The sequence below is a fragment of the Lissotriton helveticus genome, chromosome 7, assembly GCF_964261635.1.
Source record: "Lissotriton helveticus chromosome 7, aLisHel1.1, whole genome shotgun sequence".
Taxonomy (NCBI): Eukaryota; Metazoa; Chordata; class Amphibia; order Caudata; family Salamandridae; genus Lissotriton; species Lissotriton helveticus.
This window is the reverse complement of record NC_136068.1, coordinates 1,579,206,659-1,579,229,000: the sequence shown is the minus strand read 5'-3', so window position 1 is coordinate 1,579,229,000 and position 22,342 is coordinate 1,579,206,659. Positions and strand designations below refer to the sequence as shown.

The 22,342-nt window shown below is 47.8% G+C and overlaps 1 protein-coding gene across 3 annotated transcripts in view; it reads left to right on the top strand.

Moving 5' to 3' along the window:
- Positions 1–22,342, top strand: part of PIH1D1 (PIH1 domain containing 1) — a 212,552-nt gene that overhangs the window by 58,512 nt on the left and 131,698 nt on the right. For all 3 annotated transcript variants that reach the window (XM_078655100.1, XM_078655103.1, XM_078655101.1), the window contains exons 2-3: positions 12,935–13,054; positions 19,282–19,348. In XM_078655100.1, coding sequence (XP_078511226.1) covers positions 12,971–13,054; positions 19,282–19,348 — 151 coding nt within the window. In that variant the 5' untranslated portion in view covers positions 12,935–12,970. The remainder of the gene's footprint in view (positions 1–12,934; positions 13,055–19,281; positions 19,349–22,342) is intronic.

Sequence of the window (22,342 nt, the reverse complement as noted above, 5' to 3'; positions counted from 1 at the left end):
ATTAGGGTAAACCTCACGAAGGTCAACATAATGCAATCTACCCTCACTCACTCGACTAGCAAATTAAAGAGTGCACTAATCAATTGCAGATCGGCTACGGTCATTTATGATCTCATTCTCTCGAATGATCTGCACATCATCATCCTCACCGGAACATGGCTAAAGAGTTCCTCTGCTCCCATCCTTGACCTACCGGTCCCCCTAGTCATGATATATTTCGCCTGGATAGAACTGAGAAACACAGAGGGGGGGTTAACCTGCATCTAGCGGTTAATCAAGCAGACTCCATCTCCTTATCCTCCTGTGAATATCTCTGCATTAACATCTCTGATGACAAGGGCATCATCTGAAGTTCATTGATGAGTTAATGGAAGTCATTACAGCCACCGTCAACTCACAAGTGCCGCAGATCTTTCTGGGAGACTTCAATCTCTATTGGAACAATACTGGCGATCATGATGTAAGCGGTCTCAAATCCTTTTTGGCAGACCAGGATCTGTTCCAATTCCGTGACAGCCCAACCCACAACAAGGGGGAGACATTAGACCTCATCATAGCAAAAACAAACACTATTTCACTATGATCCATCTCCCCATGTAACTGGACTGATCATTACAGCATCTTCATCAACAGTGAGGTAACTCCAAAACGAAGCCAACGTTCAAAAATAAAACAATGGAAAAGGAATATCCAAAATATCAATCCCAACGCCTTGCTATCCCAATGCATTTCCGCCCTGATCCCATCAGCAGACATGGCTGACGTCCATGATCTCACAGACTTTTACACTGTCACTATGCTTGAAATCCTTGATGCCACAGCGCCAATCATTCTCTCAACCCTCCATGGTCACACTAGGAGTTCCACAGGAATCAGCACCATCACCAATCCTTTTTAATCTACTTGTGGAACCCCTTGCTAATGCGCTGAATTCTGCAAACATTCTATATCACCTATACGCGGACGACCCTCAACTATATATGAAAATCTCCTCACCAGATGACTTCATCTCCCTCAACGCCATTCTTCATAATACCCAAATTTGGCTCAATGGCAACCACCTCATGCTCAACACCAAGAAAACTGAGTTCCTCCTCATCTCCCCTCCCAATCACATACCCAAGATAGACTTATAGCTGAAGCATCTAACTTCCTTTGATTGCGCCCCATACATCATTGACTCAGCAAAATCCATGGGAGTCACCCTGGACAAACATTTAAATATGCAGGCACAAATCTACAATGCCACCAAGGGATACAATTTACAGTTGAGTATCTTAAGGGAACTTAAACCCTTCCTCCCACAGACTGATCTAGAAATGGCAGTTCAAGCTCTAGTACTACCAAGACTGGATATTGGAAGCACCACTCTATGCGGACTTCCAAAATACTAGCTAGCACCGCTCAGGGTATCGCTTAACGCTGTGGCCAGCCTGGTCTCTGGAATAAAAAGAAATAACCACATCACCCCGGCCCTGAAAGCTCTGAACAGGCTACCCTATGAGTCGAGAATACAACTAAAGATCACCTGCATGATACATAAAGCCCTACATAGCGACACCCCCAGCTATTTAGCACAAAAACTAGAGTGGTCGGGAGGTTGCAAACATTCGCGAAGCGCGAGCTCACTACTACTAAAACCTCAATACTTCCAACAAAAAGAGAACTGGGTGCAGAGCTTACTCAGGTATTGCACCGAAGATTTGGATTAACCTTCCCCCAGACATAAGCAGAATCTCCGCCTTTACCGCCTTCAAAAAAGAAGCGAAAATGTTTCTAATGAACAAATTAACATCCTAAATCTTTAACTCTCTGATGCCTATTTGCCACTGATTATATCCAAACACCAATGTCTACCTCTTTTGTATTATATGCGATTTCCGATTGTATGTATATGTGATAACTATGTACTGTAAAGCGTCATGTTCGCGCTATATAAAACTTTATAAATAAATAAATAAAATAAAGGCGTCAGTGTCACAGAGGCAGAAACCAGTTTCCTTGCATCAGTGGGAGCACCTTTTCTGCCACTATAGTACTTGTTTCACGTTTTAAGTTGGGCTGTTTGTTTATCTCCGACTTCGTGTCGCTATTTTGAAGATGTAAGAAGACATGACTATCGTGGGCCAAGTGGCACTGCCGGCTCTGTGGCTGGCTGAGCACAAGTCGCGTGTCTGAGTGGGTTCCAGCATTTGCACCACGCTGGTCTTGCACATGACGTGTTCATTTCTGGCACTGTTAAAAACAAGGCATATCTTAACAGAAGACATTTTGGATTTATTTTCTAGTCCTGCGCTTTCATGTTTTTAACAGTGCAATCTGAGAATTGTAGTCTTTATTTTACTTGCCTGCTTGGACTAACACATTTGGTAAAGGAAAGCTCAGTACCGGATGCATTGTGTTTGTTTTTACAGGAGCAATCTGTCAGTCCTAAATGAGACATAGGTTAGTTCCCGAGAGTCGCAGTCATTGAATTGCAATGCCACAGTTGTAAGTTTGTAGTAAAGAGGCCAAAGAAAGTATGTGCACCCAGTCCGTACTGTATTCATAGAGACCAAGGATGTAAGACCTATGTAGAGGGCATGTGTTGTTACGTATTAGAGATGATTATGTCTAAGAGAAAGAGGGGTTGAAGCGCTTGTAGTCAAATGGATTGAGTAACCCTGGGTAAGTGATGTTCACAAGGAGAGGCCACATTTTTGGGGATTTTTTGTTATATTTATATAGCGCGAACTCGACCCAAAGGTATTGGAGCGCTTTACATGCGCACCGTATTTACATTACACATTCAGGCACGGGGAGATTAAGTGATTTGCCCCGAATCACAGGTTGTGGACGCGACCCCGAAGCTCGAACCCTGGTTTCCAGCACCAAAGTCGGCAATCTAGCCAACGGACCACATCCTCTCCTGAGTCTTGGACACTCTGCTCTTTTACCATGTTAGATATGATTTCCTCCACAGAGGCCCTAAATAGCAAAAGAAAGTCCTGTCGGACCGGTATGTGTCTGTCCATCGGTCGGTTTGTTTTCTGTCTTTGCGTGTGTTTGTGTCTGTGTGCCTTTGTTTGTATTGTGTCTGCGTAGGTGCCTTGCTCGTCTGACACACGCGTTCATGGGTACCTGCGTGTCTGTGCACAATATTACCTTTAAGGCATCAGCCCTATGTGCAGTGCTTTAAATAGGCCGGTACTCGCCGGTACCAGTACAGACAGTTCTGAATGTTCCACCCTTCAGTTCCAGAGCTCGTCCTTTTCCAGGGAGCATAAAAATACTCTTATGGGACAGCAGAGTGGTAGGCTTGGCAGGCTCAGGTTAGGTATGGCTACTAGCTCAGCACAGGCGCCACCCTGCTCCTGAGGGGTTTCTAAGCACATGGAACCTCTGTGTACCCCAAAGTGGAGTTACTGCAAAGATTCCGGCAGCGCTCATCTAAAATTCCCCAGGGCTGCCTCGCCCTGCCAGGGGAGGAGAGGGCCGGCGTCACACTGTGACTGACAGCTGGGTCCAATGACTCCAATCTAACCCTGCAAAGCCACGCACAAGCAGCTCCAGCCCACCTTCCAAACGGTGCCGGTGAAGTGCTGTGTCTTGTGGCCCAAGCTCGGCATGCACAGCTTATGGGCACTTCTCGGGATTCACAAGACTTGAAGAACAGGCTGTGTGTGACCTGTACTGGGAGAAAAGCGCTCATACTCCAACAGATCGGGGTAGCACCGGGCTCTTCAGCTCTCAGTGTGACCCTGGACACACGAAGAGGGAGACCTGTAGCAAACAGAACAAGCGTGCGCGTGCCTCGTGCTAAAAGTAAAAAAAAAATAGTAGGATTTATAAGACGAAGAAATGTTAACGGAGTCTCCTGTCTCGCTTGGCTTTCCGAGGTTACTGCCAGGGGTAAGAGAGGGAGGTACCTAAAAGAACATCTGGAGATTTTCAAACTGCCCAGTACCTGCACTTCCTTAATTGAACAAGCATGCGCACCTCGCGCTGACGAGGAGAGGAGAAAACAGCGCAGAAAGGAGGGGGCCTGCGCCTGTTTCCCTTGCGAGAGCGAGGTTTCATAGCTCGCTCCCGCAAGGGAATCGCCAAACGTGCATGCGTTGCCATTCAAAGCAATGCAACGTGTGCACGTTTTGGGGCCAAAACTGAATCAATTTCAAAAAGTCTTTTTCCTATGCAGCGCATGTGCTCTGCATAGGCAAGACATAAAAAGTAAGGGAGGAGAGTCACAGCGAATTCAGCATCATTATGGGACGTCCCGTCGACTCCCTTCTTCATCGGGTTCAGAGGGTGTACAAAGTACATACGCCTGAAACGGGGCCCATATATTTTTCAGGCAACTATAAGACGGCATATTAATAATAATAATAGGCAGGTTTATAAAACGCCTGATTACGCTCAACGGCGTGTCTCCACGCTATGGTGGGTGGTAACGGCAAAACCCTCGCAACTTGACATAGCACCAGTCTACCGAACAAAAAGATGAGTTTTAAGTCTGCCCCTAAATCTTGACCCTGAAGGTTCTAGGCGCAGTTCTAGCGGGAGTTTATTTCAGCTTTTTGCAGCCAGGAACCTGAAAGACCTGCCCCCCATGCGAGCCTTTCTCACTCTTGGGATCTTCAGTAACCCAGAGCCAGCGGATCTCAATGCTCGGGGCGGCTCAGAGCGGGTAACAAGGTCCTGTAATGGCACTGGTGCCTTACCGCCCATGATGCGGTGGCACGTACACAGAGCCTTGAACTCAATTCGACTCCTCACCGGCAGCCAATGAAGAGCTCGGAGCGCTGCCTTCGAGGCCTCTCTCCTAGGCAGCCTCAGGACCAGGCGGGCCACGGCGTTCTGTAACACCTGGAGACGGTCAAGGCTCCTTTCTGTGGCCCCCAGATAGAGGAGATTGCCATAGAGCAGTCGTGCTGTTACCAGGGCATGCATCAGCGTCCTTCGGGCCTCCGTGGGTAGGAGCTTAAGAACCTTCCGCAGGCCCTTCAGGACACCAAAGCACTCCCCCACCACTCTGTTAATCTGAGGCCTAAATGTCAGGTCAGTATCAAACCATATACCAATATTTTTGGCTTCCTGACAGGGGATCGGTGCCAACCCCAGACAGGGTGGCCACCATGCTGAATTCCACACAGACGGGCCTCCGCCCCCCACCACGAGCACCTCTGTCTTGCTGCCGTTCAGCCTCAGGCAGTTGGAGGACATCCAGGCTGCAAGCTTCTGCATGCAAGCTCTGAAACTGTCCGCAGCAAGACTCGGAGCGCGCGATAGGGAGATGACCAGCTGCGTGTCATCAGCATAGGACACTATGCGCAGCCCATGGCCCTCCACAATGGTAGCCACCGGGGAAACATACAGGTTGAATAGGGTTGGGCTCAGGGACGAACCCTGTGGAACACCCTGACCGAAGTTGACCACTCTGGAGTAGCAGTCCCCCTGCCTAACCTGAAAACCCCTATCTACCAGGAAGGACTGGATCCATTTCAGTGCAGCGCCTGAGATCCCGCCTTCATTCAGACACTGTAGCAAGGTGGTATGCGCTACAGTGTCGAAAGCTGCGCTTAGGTCCAGCAGAATCAAGGCCATGGTTTGGCCCTCATCCACCCCCTGTCTAATGGTCTCGACTGCTATAAGTAGGGCCGACTCGGTGGAGTGTCGAGGCCGGAATCCAAACTGAGTGGCATGAAGGAGGGCCGCCTCCTCCACAAATTCCATCACCTGGGTATTCACAACCTTCTCCGCTACTTTGGCCATATAGGGGAGGAGAGATATGGGGCGGAGGTTCTCCAGTTTCTCGAAACTGATGTTCGGCTTCTTTTGTAGGGGGAGTACTACCGCCTGTTTCCACCCTATGGGTACAGTGTGAGTCCTAAAAGATACATCCAACAAATGCCTAATATAGGGCTCCAGGATCACCAGGCTTTCAACGAGCCGTTTGGGTGGTGCAGGATCCCTCGGGGAGCCAGACTTTACCGATCTGCAGATCTGTATGAGCGCCTCCGGAGGGGGGGGCTGGGGGGGGGGGGCTTAGTGAGGTTAACTAAGCCATACTGTCCCCTAGCTCCCCCCGTAGCTTCAACAAACTCAGACCCTGTTGTGGTTTGGGTAGGGAAGGATAGATAGATATTTGCGACTTTTTTCCGCAAAGTAATCCGCAATACGGTTGCACGAATCCAACGAGCAGTCCCCCTGTACCACGGAGGATTTAGCTACCGAAATGGATTTATAAATTTTGAACAGTTCCATAAGAGCATGGTAATCAGCAGAATGAGTATTACAGTATGTCATACCGGTCTGCCATTCAGATATCGTCGGCGGAGGTCCTTTTATCCAGTGCACCGCAACCCTGCGTCGCGCCAGCAAAAGGCCAAGTGCCACAAGTTCCCTACTAGTTTTTGAGACGTCTCGATCATATCCCAGTAGTGCCAAGAAAGGAGAGCAACACAATACTTCGCCATTGATTTCTCCCAACACTCTAAATATCTCAATCCAGAATTGATAAATGCCGGAACAGAACCATGCCATATGCGCGAAGTTAGCTTCCCCAGTGCTATAGCGAGCACATCTGGAATCCTCTTTGAAACCATACAGATGTAAGCGGGCCAGGGTATAATATACTCGATTGAGAAACTTTAAATGTGTTAGGCGATAGCGTCCGCTCAAAGATACAGTACGAATCACTGAGCAGCAGTAGGTCCATTGCTTACCAGTGATTTCTATGTCTTGTTCATCCTGCCAGGCATTGTGAGCTTTAGAGTGTTTAGTTGTTTTCAGAGCTTGAATGTGTTTTGTGACTAAGGAGCGCTTGCCTCCATTATCTTAATAATTAATTAGAATTAAACCTTTTATACTTTAAGATCTGTGTCAGTTTACATCCATTCAGAATCTGAAAATTGGTTTCATATTTCTGATAGATACATCTGCCGTGTGGATTCCTCACCTTGTGAATACCCCCTTGCGTCAGCAACATTCGGAAATTCTTTTTTCGTAGCCTCGCGCCGACGTGGACTCCTGACGTCATAGAGACACGACCTCGCTCGCGACTCCGCTGACGTCACCGACGCCTATAATAGGCCCACGCCGGCGTGATGACATCAGTTCCCTTTTTTCCGCGTCGTCGACGCTAACGGTTATCGGGAATCTCTGTAGCCAACTGATACTTTGTTGTCTTTATTATTAACAATTTCTGCGTCTCTGTATCCTGTCTTTTCGACAATGTCTTCAAAAAAGACCGGCTTCAAGCCCTGCAGAGAATGCGGCAAAATGATGTCCATTACCGACCCACACAGCGACTGCATCTGGTGCTTGAGCTCGGACCATGATGTGGAGGACTGCTCTTCATGTAAGAAAATGAACCCGAAGGCCCTGAGAGAGAGAGAGGCGAAGCTCCTGGTGGCTAAAATGAAAGCTGGAAAAGGAAGATCGTCGAAGTCTCGTTCTCGAAGGGCGAGGTCGAAGTCGAGATCGAGGTCCGGGTCTAGATCTAGAGGAAGGTCGTCTTCGAAGTCGGCTTCGGACCATGTTTCAAAGAAGAGGAAACATAAGAAGAGGAGACATGAGTCCCGACGTCGTTCTGGTAAGGAGTCGGGGTCGAGGTCGAGGTCACCGAAGGTTCGTTCGAAGGTGGTGACCATTGAAGTTTCGGATCCAGAACCTGAAGGTGAGGCTTCCCCTTCTGAGTCACGGGCGCCGTCTCCGGCTCCGTCTCCGACTCCGAATCCGGCTCCGAATCCATCTCCGGCGCCGTCCCCGGTCCGAGATGAGGAGGAGCCTCATGAGGATGAGGGTTCCGAGCCCTTAAGTGAGCCGAATCCGAACGCTCCTCGAGACAGGCCTGAAGGTTTTCATCCACCATTTCCTGCCCCAGGCCAGGACCCTTCTGCGTTTCTCAACGCGATGTATGGAGTCTTTTCGAGGTCATGGTACCCCTCTGGTGCACCTTCGGGTCCCATGGGTCCTTTGGCGTTTAACTTAGGAGTCCCTCACTCCTACCCTCCGGCTCCGTTTATGCCTTACATGCCGGCTCCGACGCCGCCGTGGCATTTTCCGGCTCCACCGAAGCCGTCGACGCCGGTTCCGGCTTCACCAGCTCCGGGTCGACCTAGAACACATCCCTCTGAAACTGCGGATTCGATCCCGACGTCGATTCCGAATCCGTCGGAGCCGATGGTGGATCCGAGGGCAAAACGGATCAAGATGAGATCCAGAAGAGAGGCTCAGCGCCTTCTGGAAGAAAGGAGGTTTTTGGACTCACAATCTGATCTCGAGGAGGGTGAGTTGGATGAAGATACTTTTGAAGATTTGGCAGAAGCAGGAAGCCTGGATTTCTCTCCAGAGTGGGAGTTACCATCAGGTTCTAGTACTCCTTCTAAGGACATTCAACCCTATCATTTGATTATGAGAAAGGCTGCCAGTCTGCTTAAGTTGACTTTGCCTACAGCAGAATTCAAATCTAACATTCTGACTGAAGTACTCCATTCTCCGAGTTCAGTGGTGGAACCTCTTCTTCCTTTCAATGAGGCTCTAACAGAGCCCATTCTGGAGGTGTGGAAAAAACCTTTGTCTGCTCCAGCTGTCTCTAAAAGTGTAGCCAGAAGATACAGGGTTGCCCCTGATGATCCTGCCTTTTTAACCTCTCACCCTTCACCGGAGAGTTTGATCATTCAGGCTGCATGCTCCAAAAAGAACATTAGTGCTTTCCCTCAGGTTCCTTTTGAGAAGGAAGCAAAGAAACAGGATCAGGTGGCAAAGAAGTCCTTCTCCTCTGCCAGTATGGCGTTGAAGTCATCAAATGCCACTTGCTTGATGGGGAGATATTTACACGCTCTGATGGACTCTTTACATGTTCTGGTTCCAAAAGTTCCTGAGGACAGCAGGAAGGATTTTGAGGAAGTCATCTCTGACGCTCAGGCAGTGGCTCGCCAGGTCATTCAGAGCGGTTTGGATACTGTAGACTCTGTGGCGCGCATTATGGGCACTGCTGTCGCTACTAGGAGGTCTGCCTGGTTGAAATCCTCTGACTTTTCGGCTGATGTTCAGGCGACATTATTAGATCTTCCTTTCGATGGTTCAGGCCTTTTTGGGAAGAAGGCTGATGCGGCCCTTGAGAGGTTTAAAGATTGCAAGGCGACTGCTAAATCCCTGGGTCTCCAAATGAGAGGTTCTTCAACTGGCAGAAGATTCAGAGGTTTTGGCCGTCCTGCCTTTCGGAATTCCCGGCAAGGCCAACAGCAGCAGCAGCAACAACAGCAGCAGCAAAACTCCTTATACAGGTCCTACAGGGGAAAGCAAAGAGTGCGTCCTCGTGGACGTCAGGTCTCTTCCTCCTCCACTTCCTCCAACCCTCCTGCCCCTGAGAAGCAGCCCTAGATCCGACATTCAGGATCATGTGGGTCCGGTTGGGGGCCGGCTTACCCATTTTCTACAGGATTGGGCATCGGTTACGTCAGATCTTTGGGTTCTCAATCTTGTAGAAAATGGGTATGCCCTTCCCTTTCGGGAATTCCCTCCCAATTTCCCTCCTTGCCAAGGGTATTGCTCCGAGGAGCATCTGTCTCTTCTGCAAGAGGAAGTTTTAACTCTGATAAGAAAGGGTGCGATAGAGGTGGTCCCAGAGCAGGAAAGGGGTCAGGGATGCTACTCCCGGTATTTCCTGATTCCGAAGAAGGATGGCAGGCTTCGTCCAATCCTGGATCTCAGGATCTTGAATCTCTATCTGAAACAGGAGAAATTCAAGATGCTCACCCTTGCTCAGGTTCTTCAAGCGCTGCAAGAAGAAGACTGGATGGTGTCACTCGACTTGCAGGATGCTTACTTTCACATCCCAATCCTGAAGTCGCACAGGAGGTATCTCCGTTTTACGGTGGGATCGCAGCACTACCAGTTTGCGGTCCTTCCGTTTGGACTTACTACTGCGCCTCGAGTCTTCACCAAGGTGATGGCAGTGGTGGCGGCACATCTCAGAAGGTCAGGGATTCCGGTATTCCCTTATTTAGACGACTGGCTGATCAAAGCGGAGTCGTCAGAGAGAGTGCTCCATCATTTGCGGGAGACAACCCAGTTGTTGTACAGGTTGGGTTTTTCAATAAATGTACCCAAGTCTCACCTGGTGCCCTCCCAGCGCAACCTGTTCATAGGTGCGGTACTGGACACAACCGTATGTCGTGCATTCCCTCCCCCTCAAAGGATTCGCGACATACGGGAGATGATTCCTTTGTTTTACAATGGAGCGGTCGTTCCAGTCCTGAAGGTCCTTCGCCTGCTCGGTCTGATGGCTTCATGCATTCTGTTGGTCAACCATGCACGCTGGCACATGAGGGCGCTCCAGTGGTGTCTCCGCAGGCAGTGGTATCAGCACAGCGGAGACCTCAGGGAGTCAGTGAGGATCTCCAGAGAAGCTGCAGCGGATCTGTCTTGGTGGGGCGTGGAAGGCAATCTGTCCCAAGGAAAGCCTTTTCAACTTCCCCCATCGGTGGCCACGGTGATAACGGATGCATCCACTCTCGGGTGGGGTGCTCATCTGGGGGATCTGGAGGTCAAAGGCCTTTGGTCTCCAGAGGAAAGGTTGCTTCACATCAACCTTCTAGAATTGCGGGCGATACGTTTGGCGCTCAAGGCCTTCCTCCCTTCCCTTCGCAGTCAGTCTGTTCAAGTCTTGACGGACAACACGACTGCGATGTGGTACATCAACAAGCAGGGAGGAGTAGGGTCGCAGTGTCTCTGCAGAGAGGCTCTGCGTCTCTGGTCCTGGGTTCAGGACCATCAGATTTGTCTGATGGCAAATCATCTGGCCGGTGTTCTGAACGTTCGTGCGGACAGTCTCAGTCGGCAGTTCTCTGCCGACCACGAGTGGAGGCTGCACCCGGAGGTGGTTCACGACATCTTTCAGATGTGGGGGACTCCTCGGGTGGACCTGTTTGCCACTCGCGAGAATGCGCACTGCCTGTCGTTCTGCAGTCTCCAGTATCCGATGCAAGGAGCCTTGGGGGACGCGTTTCAGTTGAGTTGGAAAGATCAACTCCTTTACGCGTTTCCCCCCATACCCTTGATTCCTCGGGTTCTGAGGAAGATTCGCCAAGACCGGGCCCAAGTCATATTGGTCGCTCCGGATTGGCCAAGAAGGGTGTGGTATACAGATCTACTCCACCTCTCCTCTCACCCGCCGCTCCGTCTCCCTCTCAGGGCAGACCTCCTCTCTCTGATGGAGGGGCAGGTTTTACACCCCCACCTCCAGACATTGCACCTTCATGCCTGGAGATTGAGCGGGGCAACCTGAATTCCTTTTCCCTCCCGCCTGACGTTGTGGATGTCATCTTGTCAGCCAGGCGTGACTCCACTAAGTCCATCTATTCTTATAGATGGGCGAAATTTGTCACGTGGTGTGGGGAAAGGTCTGTTGATCCTTTGAGGGCCCATTTGTCTAATGTTCTACAATTTGCTCTTTCTTTGGCGCGGCAGGGTCTGACGGTTGCCACGGTAAAGGGTTACCTGTCGGCGCTGTCGGCTTTTCTCTGCTTGCCTGACCAGCCCTCTCTCTTTAAGTCTCCTGTGGTCTTAAGGTTTTTGAAGGGTCTTACTAATATGTTCCCTCCTTCACCTTTCATTGTGCCTCAGTGGGATTTGAATCTTGTATTGACCTTTTTGATGGGGGCTCCCTTTGAGCCTCTCCACAAATGTCCCATGAGGCTTCTTACCCTTAAGACAGTCTTCTTGGTTGCAATAACCTCGGCAAGGAGGGTTAGTGAGCTTCAAGCTCTTAGCTCCAAGCCCCCATTCCTGACCATTCATGTTGATAGAATGGTTCTTAGGACCAGGGCTGCTTTTCTGCCTAAGGTGGTAACTCCCTTCCATCTAGGACAGTCCATTACCCTACCTACCTTCTATCCTCCCCCTCACCCTTCCAAGGAGGAGGAGAGACTGCACCGTCTGGACCCTAAGAGGGCGGTGTCCTTTTACTTGGACAGATCCAAGGACTTTCGCTTGGAGGACCAGCTCTTCGTTGGATTTGCTGGCTGCAAGAAAGGAAGGGCGGTCCATAAAAGGACTTTATCGAGATGGATCGTCCTCTGCATAAAGATCTGCTACTCTTTGGCCGGTAAGGAACCACCAGAGGGTATAAGGGCTCATTCAACTAGAGCTAAGTCTTCAACCTCAGCATTGGCTAGAGGTGTGCCTGTGGAGGATATTTGTAGGGCGGCGACTTGGTCTTCCCTCCACACTTTCGCGAAGCATTACTGCTTGGATTCCGAAGTGAGGAGGGACGGCCATTTTGCGCGCTCTGTCCTTCAGGATTTCCTGGTTTAGAAGGGTGGACACCCTCCTCCGGGAGTGGGGACTGCTGTGGTACTCTATTCACAAGGTGAGGAATCCACACGGCAGATGTATCTATCAGAAGAACAAGTTACTTACCTTCGGTAACGCTTTTTCTGGTAGATACTATATCTGCCTGTGGATTCCTCACCGACCCACCCGCCTCCCCGTTGTCCACTCTTCTATGCCAGAGTTACTGTAGTGTAATGTATATATATATTTTATTGTCAAGGAAATGTTTCAGTTGCTTTCCTGCTTTTGCTTAACACTGTGTGTTTTGCCTTGAGTACTGTGTACTGTGTATACTTGTATATTTCTACTGTCATTGGTCCGTCCGTGTGCCTCGATGGCACGGAAAAAAGGGCGGAACTGATGTCATCACGCCGGCGTGGGCCTATTATAGGCGTCGGTGACGTCAGCGGAGTCGCGAGCGAGGTCGTGTCTCTATGACGTCAGGAGTCCACGTCGGCGCGAGGCTACGAAAAAAGAATTTCCGAATGTTGCTGACGCAAGGGGGTATTCACAAGGTGAGGAATCCACAGGCAGATATAGTATCTACCAGAAAAAGCGTTACCGAAGGTAAGTAACTTGTTCGTCTCAAATAAATCTGATAATTTACTTTTTGCAGGCCTTGACCTTAGGTCCAGCTTTTCCTATCAAAGTGATGGCATCAGCTGACAAAACCCTCCTTGCTGCAGAGATGGAAGAGGAGAGTGAGGAGGCAGTGTTCAAACAGATCTTGCTTCAGGTATTTGAATGCTTATTACCTGTCTCATTCTGGAATACATGGTACACTAACTTCCTCTGTTGGGAGAACCAGTTTAGCATATGATTCACAAGTTTTCTAGTCCCAGACTCGTTTTGCTTTAAATGCCAATGTACTGATGTGATGAAGTGAAGCTTAGGACTGGCAGAGAGGTAGGTGCCCTTGAGATGTTGAACACAATGATAACCTTTTATGATTTGTTTGTTAAATGTAAATTTGTGATAATTCATATCTTTGCCAATTTTACTGGTATTCATTTGTATTTTTATGTTCTAGTAAAAATTAAGATCCACTCTAGCCAGGTGTTGTATTGTGCTATGCTATTTATCTAGACAGTTGTGGTCCAGTGATGTTTACTTCCCTGTGTTTCAGAATAAAATAGATAGCGAGCTGACAACTAGCAAGTGCTATTGCTCTTAATGTGTGAGCATATTAACTTTGTAAGAATAAACAGTATTATCTCAAATGGTGAATGTGTCTTAACACCAGGGTATCAATGCTCTTATTGAATAAAGCAGCCATGATTAAAGTGTCTGCTAGTCATAATACTCAACTTACTTAGTTCTTGGAGGGCAACAAGTTATTGGATTGTGCCCAGTATGGCTTTAGAAGTCAACATGGGACTGAGCTGGCTCTGATAAATGTATCGGAGGAAGTTAGAGAGGTTCTGGACAAACGGGGGAAGGCAGCACTGATCCTCTTGGACCTCTTGGCGGCCTTCGATACGGTTGATAACAGCCGGCTTACTGGCCGCCTTTTCTCCTTGGAAGCTAGAGGCAAGGCGCTGACCCTGCTAAAATCCTTTCTTACGAACAGAGAACAGAGGGTGGAGCTTGAAGGACACAGCTCGTCTTGGTTCACCTTGCCCTGTAGAGTTCCACAGGGCTCCTAACTGAGTCCAACACTTTTTAGGTCGAGCTAGACGTAAGCAATGCGAAGCATTGCTGTCTGCGAAGACATCTATAGTCACCCGTTTCTGGGAATGAGGACAAGAGGGTGCACGAGCGCAGATTGCACCTCGTGGGCGCGCACGGCGCCGTGCCCCTCTCCTGCCTCGGAATCACCAACACGCATGCGCATACCCAGAGACACACACACACACACACACACGAGCACCCATGCACGCACCCATACATACAGAGAAACCACCCCCGCCGTCGCATACACACACATGCGCGCACACACACTGCATACACACACGCTCCCCCCTTACCTCACCAGAGACACACACACACACATAGAAGCGCCCCCGGCCGCTGCATACATGAGGCCTCACGCCCCTCCTCTCTATTCGGGACTCACCGGGTCGGCTGGCGCTCGGCGGCGGGCCGGTCTCTCCTTCTCCAGCGAGGGCTCCCTCTTCTGCGCGGCCCCCCCCATGGCTTACACGGCAGGCACGGCATCTCCGGTCTCCCTCACGACTCGGGAGACCGGAGGACAACAGGCAAAGCTTCCGCAAGGCAGTCGGAGCAGACCCACCTCTTCCCGGCCCCGCCCACAACCAGGCGGCGGGCCGGACATCTGCTTCCGGTGTTCATCAATGGGAAAATCTGTGTTATGGGCGCTTGTAAAAAGCCTGCTTCCCGTAAATTCGATCAAAGCGTCCCGTGCTTAGAGGCACATCATTTGGCAGAGAATGAGGTATGTTCTTGGCGGATTACGCAAACTTTGTAATTGACTGCAAACGTATTTGGAAACTTGGACGGCATTGCGTGCAACAGATAAGCGGCGCACATGTGTTTTTTACTCAGCCCCACTGTCTTTGCCGAAAACAACCACGTTCACCGGCGCGACAAGGCAAGGCCGGGGTAAGGTAAAATAGTCACAACATACTGCAAAAAGTGCTTCAAATCTCTGATAAAGCGATAGTTTATCGCAAAAACTGGGTCTCCTCTAATTATTCAACCTATGTGCTTGTTTAAAATAGAAAGCACGGCTGTGTTTTTGCTGTTTGAGTGCGTGCTGATGGAAACATCAAAGCACGCCTCCCTTGAATCATATTCCAAAGTACTCTCGGGTGTCCACAACAAGATCAGAGGCTTCCAGAAACTCACCCTTTCAAACGTAGTCCGCTGTCGCTGCCCTCACACATTCTTGCTGGGCAGTCACGCCTATCAGCAACCATTTCCCGTTCTTTCCTTCCCTTTTAATTCCAAGCATAACAGTTGGAATTCGCCCGCTTGTTTCTGCCGTCCTCCATTCCAGTGGCAGCTGTTGTGAGGTGAAGGTGGCCCGGTCCCTGGCTCTGCCCTCTCACCCCCCTCGCCCGATCCCTAAAGCCTGCCTCCCCAGGGGTTATTCTGGCACACGATCTCCCATTGTCCTGGAGGTGTGCACATTACCCAGTTTGTGTGCGTGTTCGTGTGGGTGTGTGTGTGTGCGCCTCACTGCCTCATGCGCCCCAGCGTGCAAAGCCTCTGAGATATCCCAGCATTTCAAAACTATTGAATGTATTGAATAATCTGGCCTGAATGCATTATGGGACGCTCGCCTGGCCACTCAAGCAGGTTGCAGCGTTCTGCAATCATTTGAAAAGCTCTCCACTTGTTAATAAACAAGGGGCACTTAACCGAGGCGCCCCCCAGAGCTCTGTCACAGAAACAAACACCGTGTGGTTGTGTTAATCCCGCGACACCCCCATAATCAACACATGCCACCTAGAAATAAGAGCGCTGGTGCCACATACCCTAGTGACATTTACGTGGCAGGCGGCATATTGAAAACAAAACTGTCGCATGAGAATGTGCACTACTTGCGTCAGTACGTGAACGCAATACTCCTAGCTCGCTGATGCTACTCAGCGGCAGCACGTTGGCACTATATTACATAAATACAGATCGGTTTTATCCGGGTATTTGTTGAAAAGGTAATAACTCTCAGAGCGGTTGGAAGGAACAATGTTAGTCCTGTTTTTGCCTAGGCACCTTATCGCTCAGGTTCTCTTCAGATTTTGCGTTTAATTCACATATTTTTAAGTGATGAAGTATGAGTGTTAATTCAAATGCCAGACAAACAACCTATGATTGGAGGAGCTTTTTAATATAGTTTATTTTTCGATTCATTTTGCTTTTGTAGCGCTACGAGGTGGCCTCGTGGTGGCGCATGCCACTATAGAAAGCACCACATATCACGAGAACACTTGGTTGCTGAAACTGCAATTTTATACGCATAAGCTTCATATATATATATATATATATATATATATATATATATATATATATATATATATGTATGTGTATGTATATATATATATATATGTATGTATATATACGTTCTCAAGTGTGTTTATATGTAACAATGTGTGTTGCTGCAAGCTCCCAAAGACCCTGCCTTGGTTTCGTGTGAGGGCTATATTAAATATACAAACAAATATACTAAACACATTTCTTCAGATAAAGAGTCTCGATGCAAAACACGTTTCTTAAAAACAATTAGAAAGTTCTGACTTTTCTAGAATTCAGCGATTGGCCTGCGTCTGAAATCCTGGCTCGCTTACGGGACTAAATAGTGTGATACTGGGAAGATTACGTTTTCTCCCCGTGCCTTGGCTGCCTTTCCTTACTGAGACCTCCTATTTTGGACACACTTGAAATATAGGCGCGGGTCTGTAAATGTGAGTTTCACTCCCTGCTTCCTCTGCTCGCACCTTCTGAGGAAACAAAATCCAAACTCGAAACCAGGATAACCTCACAAGTTCTCTTCATGGATCTCTGCCCAGCTCGCTGTCCAGCTGTCTACCCCGCAATCCTACCTGGCTCTAGTCACGTTCAGGGCTTCTCTTCAACCTGCTCTGTCCAACTGTCTGATGTCCGAGGAGATCTGGGACGCCTGGTCACCCTTTGCCTTGTGTCCAGGATAAAACCTGGACTACAAGTCCAAGCATTCTAAGAAAAGAGGACTACAAGTCCCAGCATTTTAAAACGAAATACTGGGACTAGCCTATCCTACCATGCATGGACTTGGGACACCTGGCAGCTAGGTGGTAGGCCACTAGGTAGGTGACTGGCAAGACCGAGTCCTGCAGGCCAAGACTGCATGGACCAGAGCAAGGAAGGCAGCTCTGACACTCAGAGCAGCATAGCTAACACAGTGCTGTGCTGCAGAATACCAGCGTAAAGTACTCAAACAACAATGACGTCTGTCTTATAAATGTCACAAAAAAATGTTAATATTTCACTTCTGTTCTTGGATTTTCGTGAAAATACAACACATATTGCATTACAAATGCTATAGGTGTCACATTTGTGAAAGTTAAAACTATTGGCATTGTAAATGACAAAGCTATTACTTTACCTATTTTCACAACCAACACATAAATAAAAAAAATGTAATTTACAATACAAATGGCTCAAACTTTCCTAATGCGAGACCTATTGCATTGCAAATGCTTGTTAATCTATATGTTACCCCCCCTCTGCCTGCTCATAAAGTCCTTTGATTTTAAGACTGTGTCCTATGCCGATGACACACAAATTGTGGCTTCCTTTGCTGGAGACCACACGGATACCACGCTAAGATTTCAAGAATGTATGCGCCCGGTTGGGCAGTGGATGACTCAAAACCACCTCAAACTGAATGCAGGAAAAACGGAGGTACTCGTCTTTGGAAGTGACACCTCTTTCTGGGGTCCCAATTGGTGGCCACAGGAAATGGGCGAAATTCCTACCCCAACCAACAAAGTGAAAAACCTCGGAATCATTTTTGATTCCAGACTATCCTTTGAAGGGCAAATTAACGCCATCACCTCTTCTTGCTTTTATTTAATGAAAACCATCAGGAAGATCATTTCCTTCATTCCGCTGGAGCTCCAGAAGGCAGTAGTGACAGCACTTATACTGTCCAGACTGGATTATTGTAATGCACTGTTTCTGAACATACGTACCCATCTCCTAAATATGTCCCTAAACAGCCATCGGTAGCACATGCCCTTCCTTCCTTGCACTGGTTGCCGGTGCAAAGAAGGATAGAATTTAAGGCTCTCTGCACCTCCTTCAAGGTACTCCACGGACTCGGACCAGTCTTTCTGACAAACAAATTTCAGTGGTATCTCCCTGGAAGGGAGCTTCGATCTGCAACCTCTGCCAATCTGGCTACTTCCAAATTCAAAAAGGCAACGTGGGGGGTGGGGGTTGGGGGAAGAAGCGTAGTGGGAGGGACAGTGAAGCTGTGGAATTCACTCCCAGTACGACTGAAGACTGAAAAGAATCTTATGACATTTCGAAAATCTTTAAAAAGCTTGCTGTTTAACCTGTAGTGGCTCTCTCGTCTTGCTCTACCCATGCAGGCTCACTCTTTAGTTCTGAGTTGCTGCGCATAGACACCTTTGGGTATTAGTGCGTGCCATAAATATACAATTCATTTCACTTTTCCTGCCCCCACCACAATATTATTACTACAAATACAGAAATAAAAATGAGTTTTTATTTCAATGAGACTGATCTCTCAACAACCTAACTTGTTTTGCTTGCAGAGCACACAGAGAGTTTGATAGCAATAGATGGCATACTGTAGAGGTAACTGTTCAGTTGCTGCATAAGGCTCTCAGTACTGTTGACTAACTGTAAGTACTTATACTTTTAACATGAGGGTTGAATTCCTGCTGCTCCTTCTAATTTTATAGCTGTGGAGTCATTTGAATAGGTCTTTTTGAGGAATCCCATAGTAAATTATTTGCAAAGTGCCTTTGCCATTGTTGCCAGGAGATACTGAGGTGGGCTAACCTGGCTTAACTTAATGCTCTAACTGTGTAATAAGACTATAATAGCTGTGGGAGATTGCTTGGCCAGGTTGAAAACAGGGTACCACTATGCTATTTCATTTAAGAAATATCTATCTAGACCAATCTGAGCCATTCAAGCATAAGAATATCACACTCCTGAAATAGACTAGATTATCAGGATCTTCAAATACGAGAGCTGTGAACATAGTAAAAGTTATGATACTTCAGAAAAGTGTACATAAAGGATCATGCAAATATGCGCTCACTGAATGCCCTGTATTTCGAAAATCTTTAAAAACCTTGCTGTTTAACCTGTAGTGGCTCGATCGGTGGCACTTCAGGTTTTGGTGATAATAGTGCTTTGAAGCTTTTGTCAAGCCGTTTGTTTGGAAACCTTGTTTGATGTCTCGCCAGCAATGTCCCATGTTTACCTAGATACTTTGCAAAGTCTAATGTCTGCATATAATAATTGTCACCACTTCTTCGGCAGGCCTCACAAGAAATGCAGAGTCGGATGCCCAGTATTTCAGATTCCAAACCCATCCGGCCACAGCCAGGTAAGGAGGTTTTATCATCTACCTTGGATCAGATGAGGGGAAACAACGTAGTCTCAAACCAAAACCATCCGTGCAAGACACTTTCCTCACCTGTTAGTGGCAGTCGTATCCAGCGCAGTCCAGATCTTATCAGCCTTAGCAGCAGTGATGAACATCTACTCCAACTTCTTTTCCTATGTGTCTCTATTAGTTCCTTGTATTTATGTATTCCTATTTGGTGTTGAGTAACACACCTAGCCTACAAGGGCAAAAAAGTGCTTTAAAGGCCTGGGAGGTATAGAACAATACACAAAGTAACAAGAAGCAAGTTTCTTGTTCATTTAACAAGGAAAAAATCTGAAGAGAGGATTCTTTAGTGAGTGGCAGACAAGAGAATCGGAGTTAGTGTTGGGGCCATGTAATCTCTGCTTGTAGGCCATTCTATATTAATTTCTGCTTTTTGGAACTTCAGGTGGAGAAGGGATTTTATCCTGCTGTCTCTGGTTTCGGCAGCATTTTTATTTGCCTGTTGTATTATTTTTAATATAAACATAAGAAAGGCACTAGCACCCCGCGCCCTCTCTTTCCTGGCTTCTCATTGGTTCCTGTGCGTGCCACTTACCTTTCCTCCATTTCTATTGGATGTAGCATATTTTCCTGCATTTACCAATGCTTGTTTCTCTTATCAGTTTTCCGCCGCTAAAATACTGCTAACATCCGCCTTGGTGGAACTATATTGTCATAAGGTTTTGATTTTTACTATTGCAGCATATTTATATAACAATTTAAGTGATTTGCATAGAATCCCAGGAATGTTCGGCGGCGCTGCTGAGACTCGAACCAGGATCCCCAGCTCGCAAGTCAGCAGCTCTGGCCGCCGCACAACATCCTCTCCACGCCCATGTTACCTGTCAGGGAGCTCTTTCCTTCTCCCGGACGATTATTGATGAAAACAGCTCTTTTATTCACTACATAGGCGACACCAATGCATTACCAATGCTTGTTAACTTTTTCTTCAGGTTGCTAGGTTAGAGGAAGTTAATAGTTTGTAAGTTGTTAAAGAAATCTTGAAGAAGAGCCATGCATAAAGAGGAGCATCGGAAAGCAAAGGATTGAGGGCGATATGTTAAGACATTGTTTTCTTAACTGATTGTTTTTACTCTTTAAAGGCAATCGTGGTTTTGGGTGGACCTTTCAGTATCGCATTGTGGAAACCATTTCAGAAGTCCCACAGTAGTCCGCGGTTACTATGCTGCAATTGTAATAATCAGACCCTTCAATTACTGGTGTCCTGTGCTTAACCTTACTGTAGAGCCTGAATCTGAGCACCAAGTGCACCCCTTTACCACTTGACATTCAAGGTAGTGGAGTCGCGCAGTCCAATGACTACTCAGGACGTGGTGTGGGGATCAAGACTCACTACTCAACACGCACTGGGAGACAAATCCGTAAATCATGGTCCATGCAGTACTTTAGTTTTAAGAAGAAAGATACTGTAATTCTAACACACACGGTGGGAAAATACTGGCAATAGCACATAACAAACAAGAACGGTGCTAATTAGAAACAGTATCCATGGAAATCTGTGAACAGTTTCTTGGCCCAATGTGCATTGTCCCTTCGCTCAAAGTGGGGATCTCAATGATGGTATGGGGGATAGTTCTGACGAAGTTGGTCTTTCTCTCAAGTTCAGACTCCTCACCCCAAATAGGTGTGCACTGTTCCTACCCTTCTTCGCTATAATGCCACCGTAACTATCTGTCCTTAGTGAAGAGCTTAGGAAGTCCTTCCACCGCAAGCAGTGCCCACAAATGTCTCTCTCAACAGGAGCAGGCCTGCTCCCCATGGTGTGTATTCCACGTGGGCCATTGTCGAGGATAGTTGTTGTCCTTGCTCCGGCCCAGCTGATGGGGTTGTGCTACCAGCACCATTGCCCACAACTTCTGGTGTGTCCTTTTAAATGGTGCAGCACAGCAGCGGTGCTTGTGGTCCTGGTAAGCATTACTTGGGTCTTTCCCAGGTCCTGCATAAAAAACTCACACAAACAAGATCGGTGGCACTTCAGGTTTTGGTGATGAACACACCATGCAGGGTGTAGCCTCTTTCAACGGTTTAAGTTTCTTTCGGCACTTGTCAATTCTTTGCAACTTAACGGCGGTCGGTAGTTCTCAGGGGCTCTGGATGCTTTTTGTGATGGTCGATTGAGCAGCAGAACTCGCCCTCTTTATTTCCACGACTTCTTCATCCTCAATTGTCAGTACAATCGCTTATGCTGATGGCCTGCAGCCGTCACTCTTAGTGAAGCGGTGCAGGTGTTAGAGTTTGAGTTTGTCTTTCATGGCTCCTTAGCAGTCTCCTTTTCTTCAAACAACTGTGTCTTCGTGCAGGGACTCCGCTAATATCCCTCCTGAGCAGTAAGTGCTTTTCCTTCCAGCAGGCTCTAGGTAGACCCTCATGGTAGATTAGTAGAGATTTTCCAGGACCTGAACCTGGCAAGGGGAGTTGGAAGTCACATCTGTTGCTGAGACTCTCTCTCCAATCCTCCATCATGGGTACCTTTAAAGTATAGGCCATACAAACTGGAGCCCAGTGTGCCCTCATTCTCTCCACATGCATCTTCTAGACATTCAAGTGTGTATATACTTCAAAATCCTTATCCCACACAGGTGGACGAAGGACCTGATCAAAAGGATGGTGTACCTGGTGGCCTCAGCACACACACCAATCGTATGTCAAAAACAATACAGATTGCCTTGGGGAATTCAGGGAAGAGGTGCACTTTTCCCAAGTCTAGCAGAGGACCGTTCTGCATCCCAACAACCATAAAAGACACACAATTGACTGCAGTGCCAAGATCCTCATTGGATAAAACGCTTCCCTTTCATTCTCCCCTCAGATTTGTACCAGTAGGAAAATCGTTAATTTATCAGTTTGATTACTAGACCAAATGTTTCTCCATTGTTAGTGAGCATCGAGCGTGAAGGTCAAGACTTTACAGAGTGAGAGATCATTGGT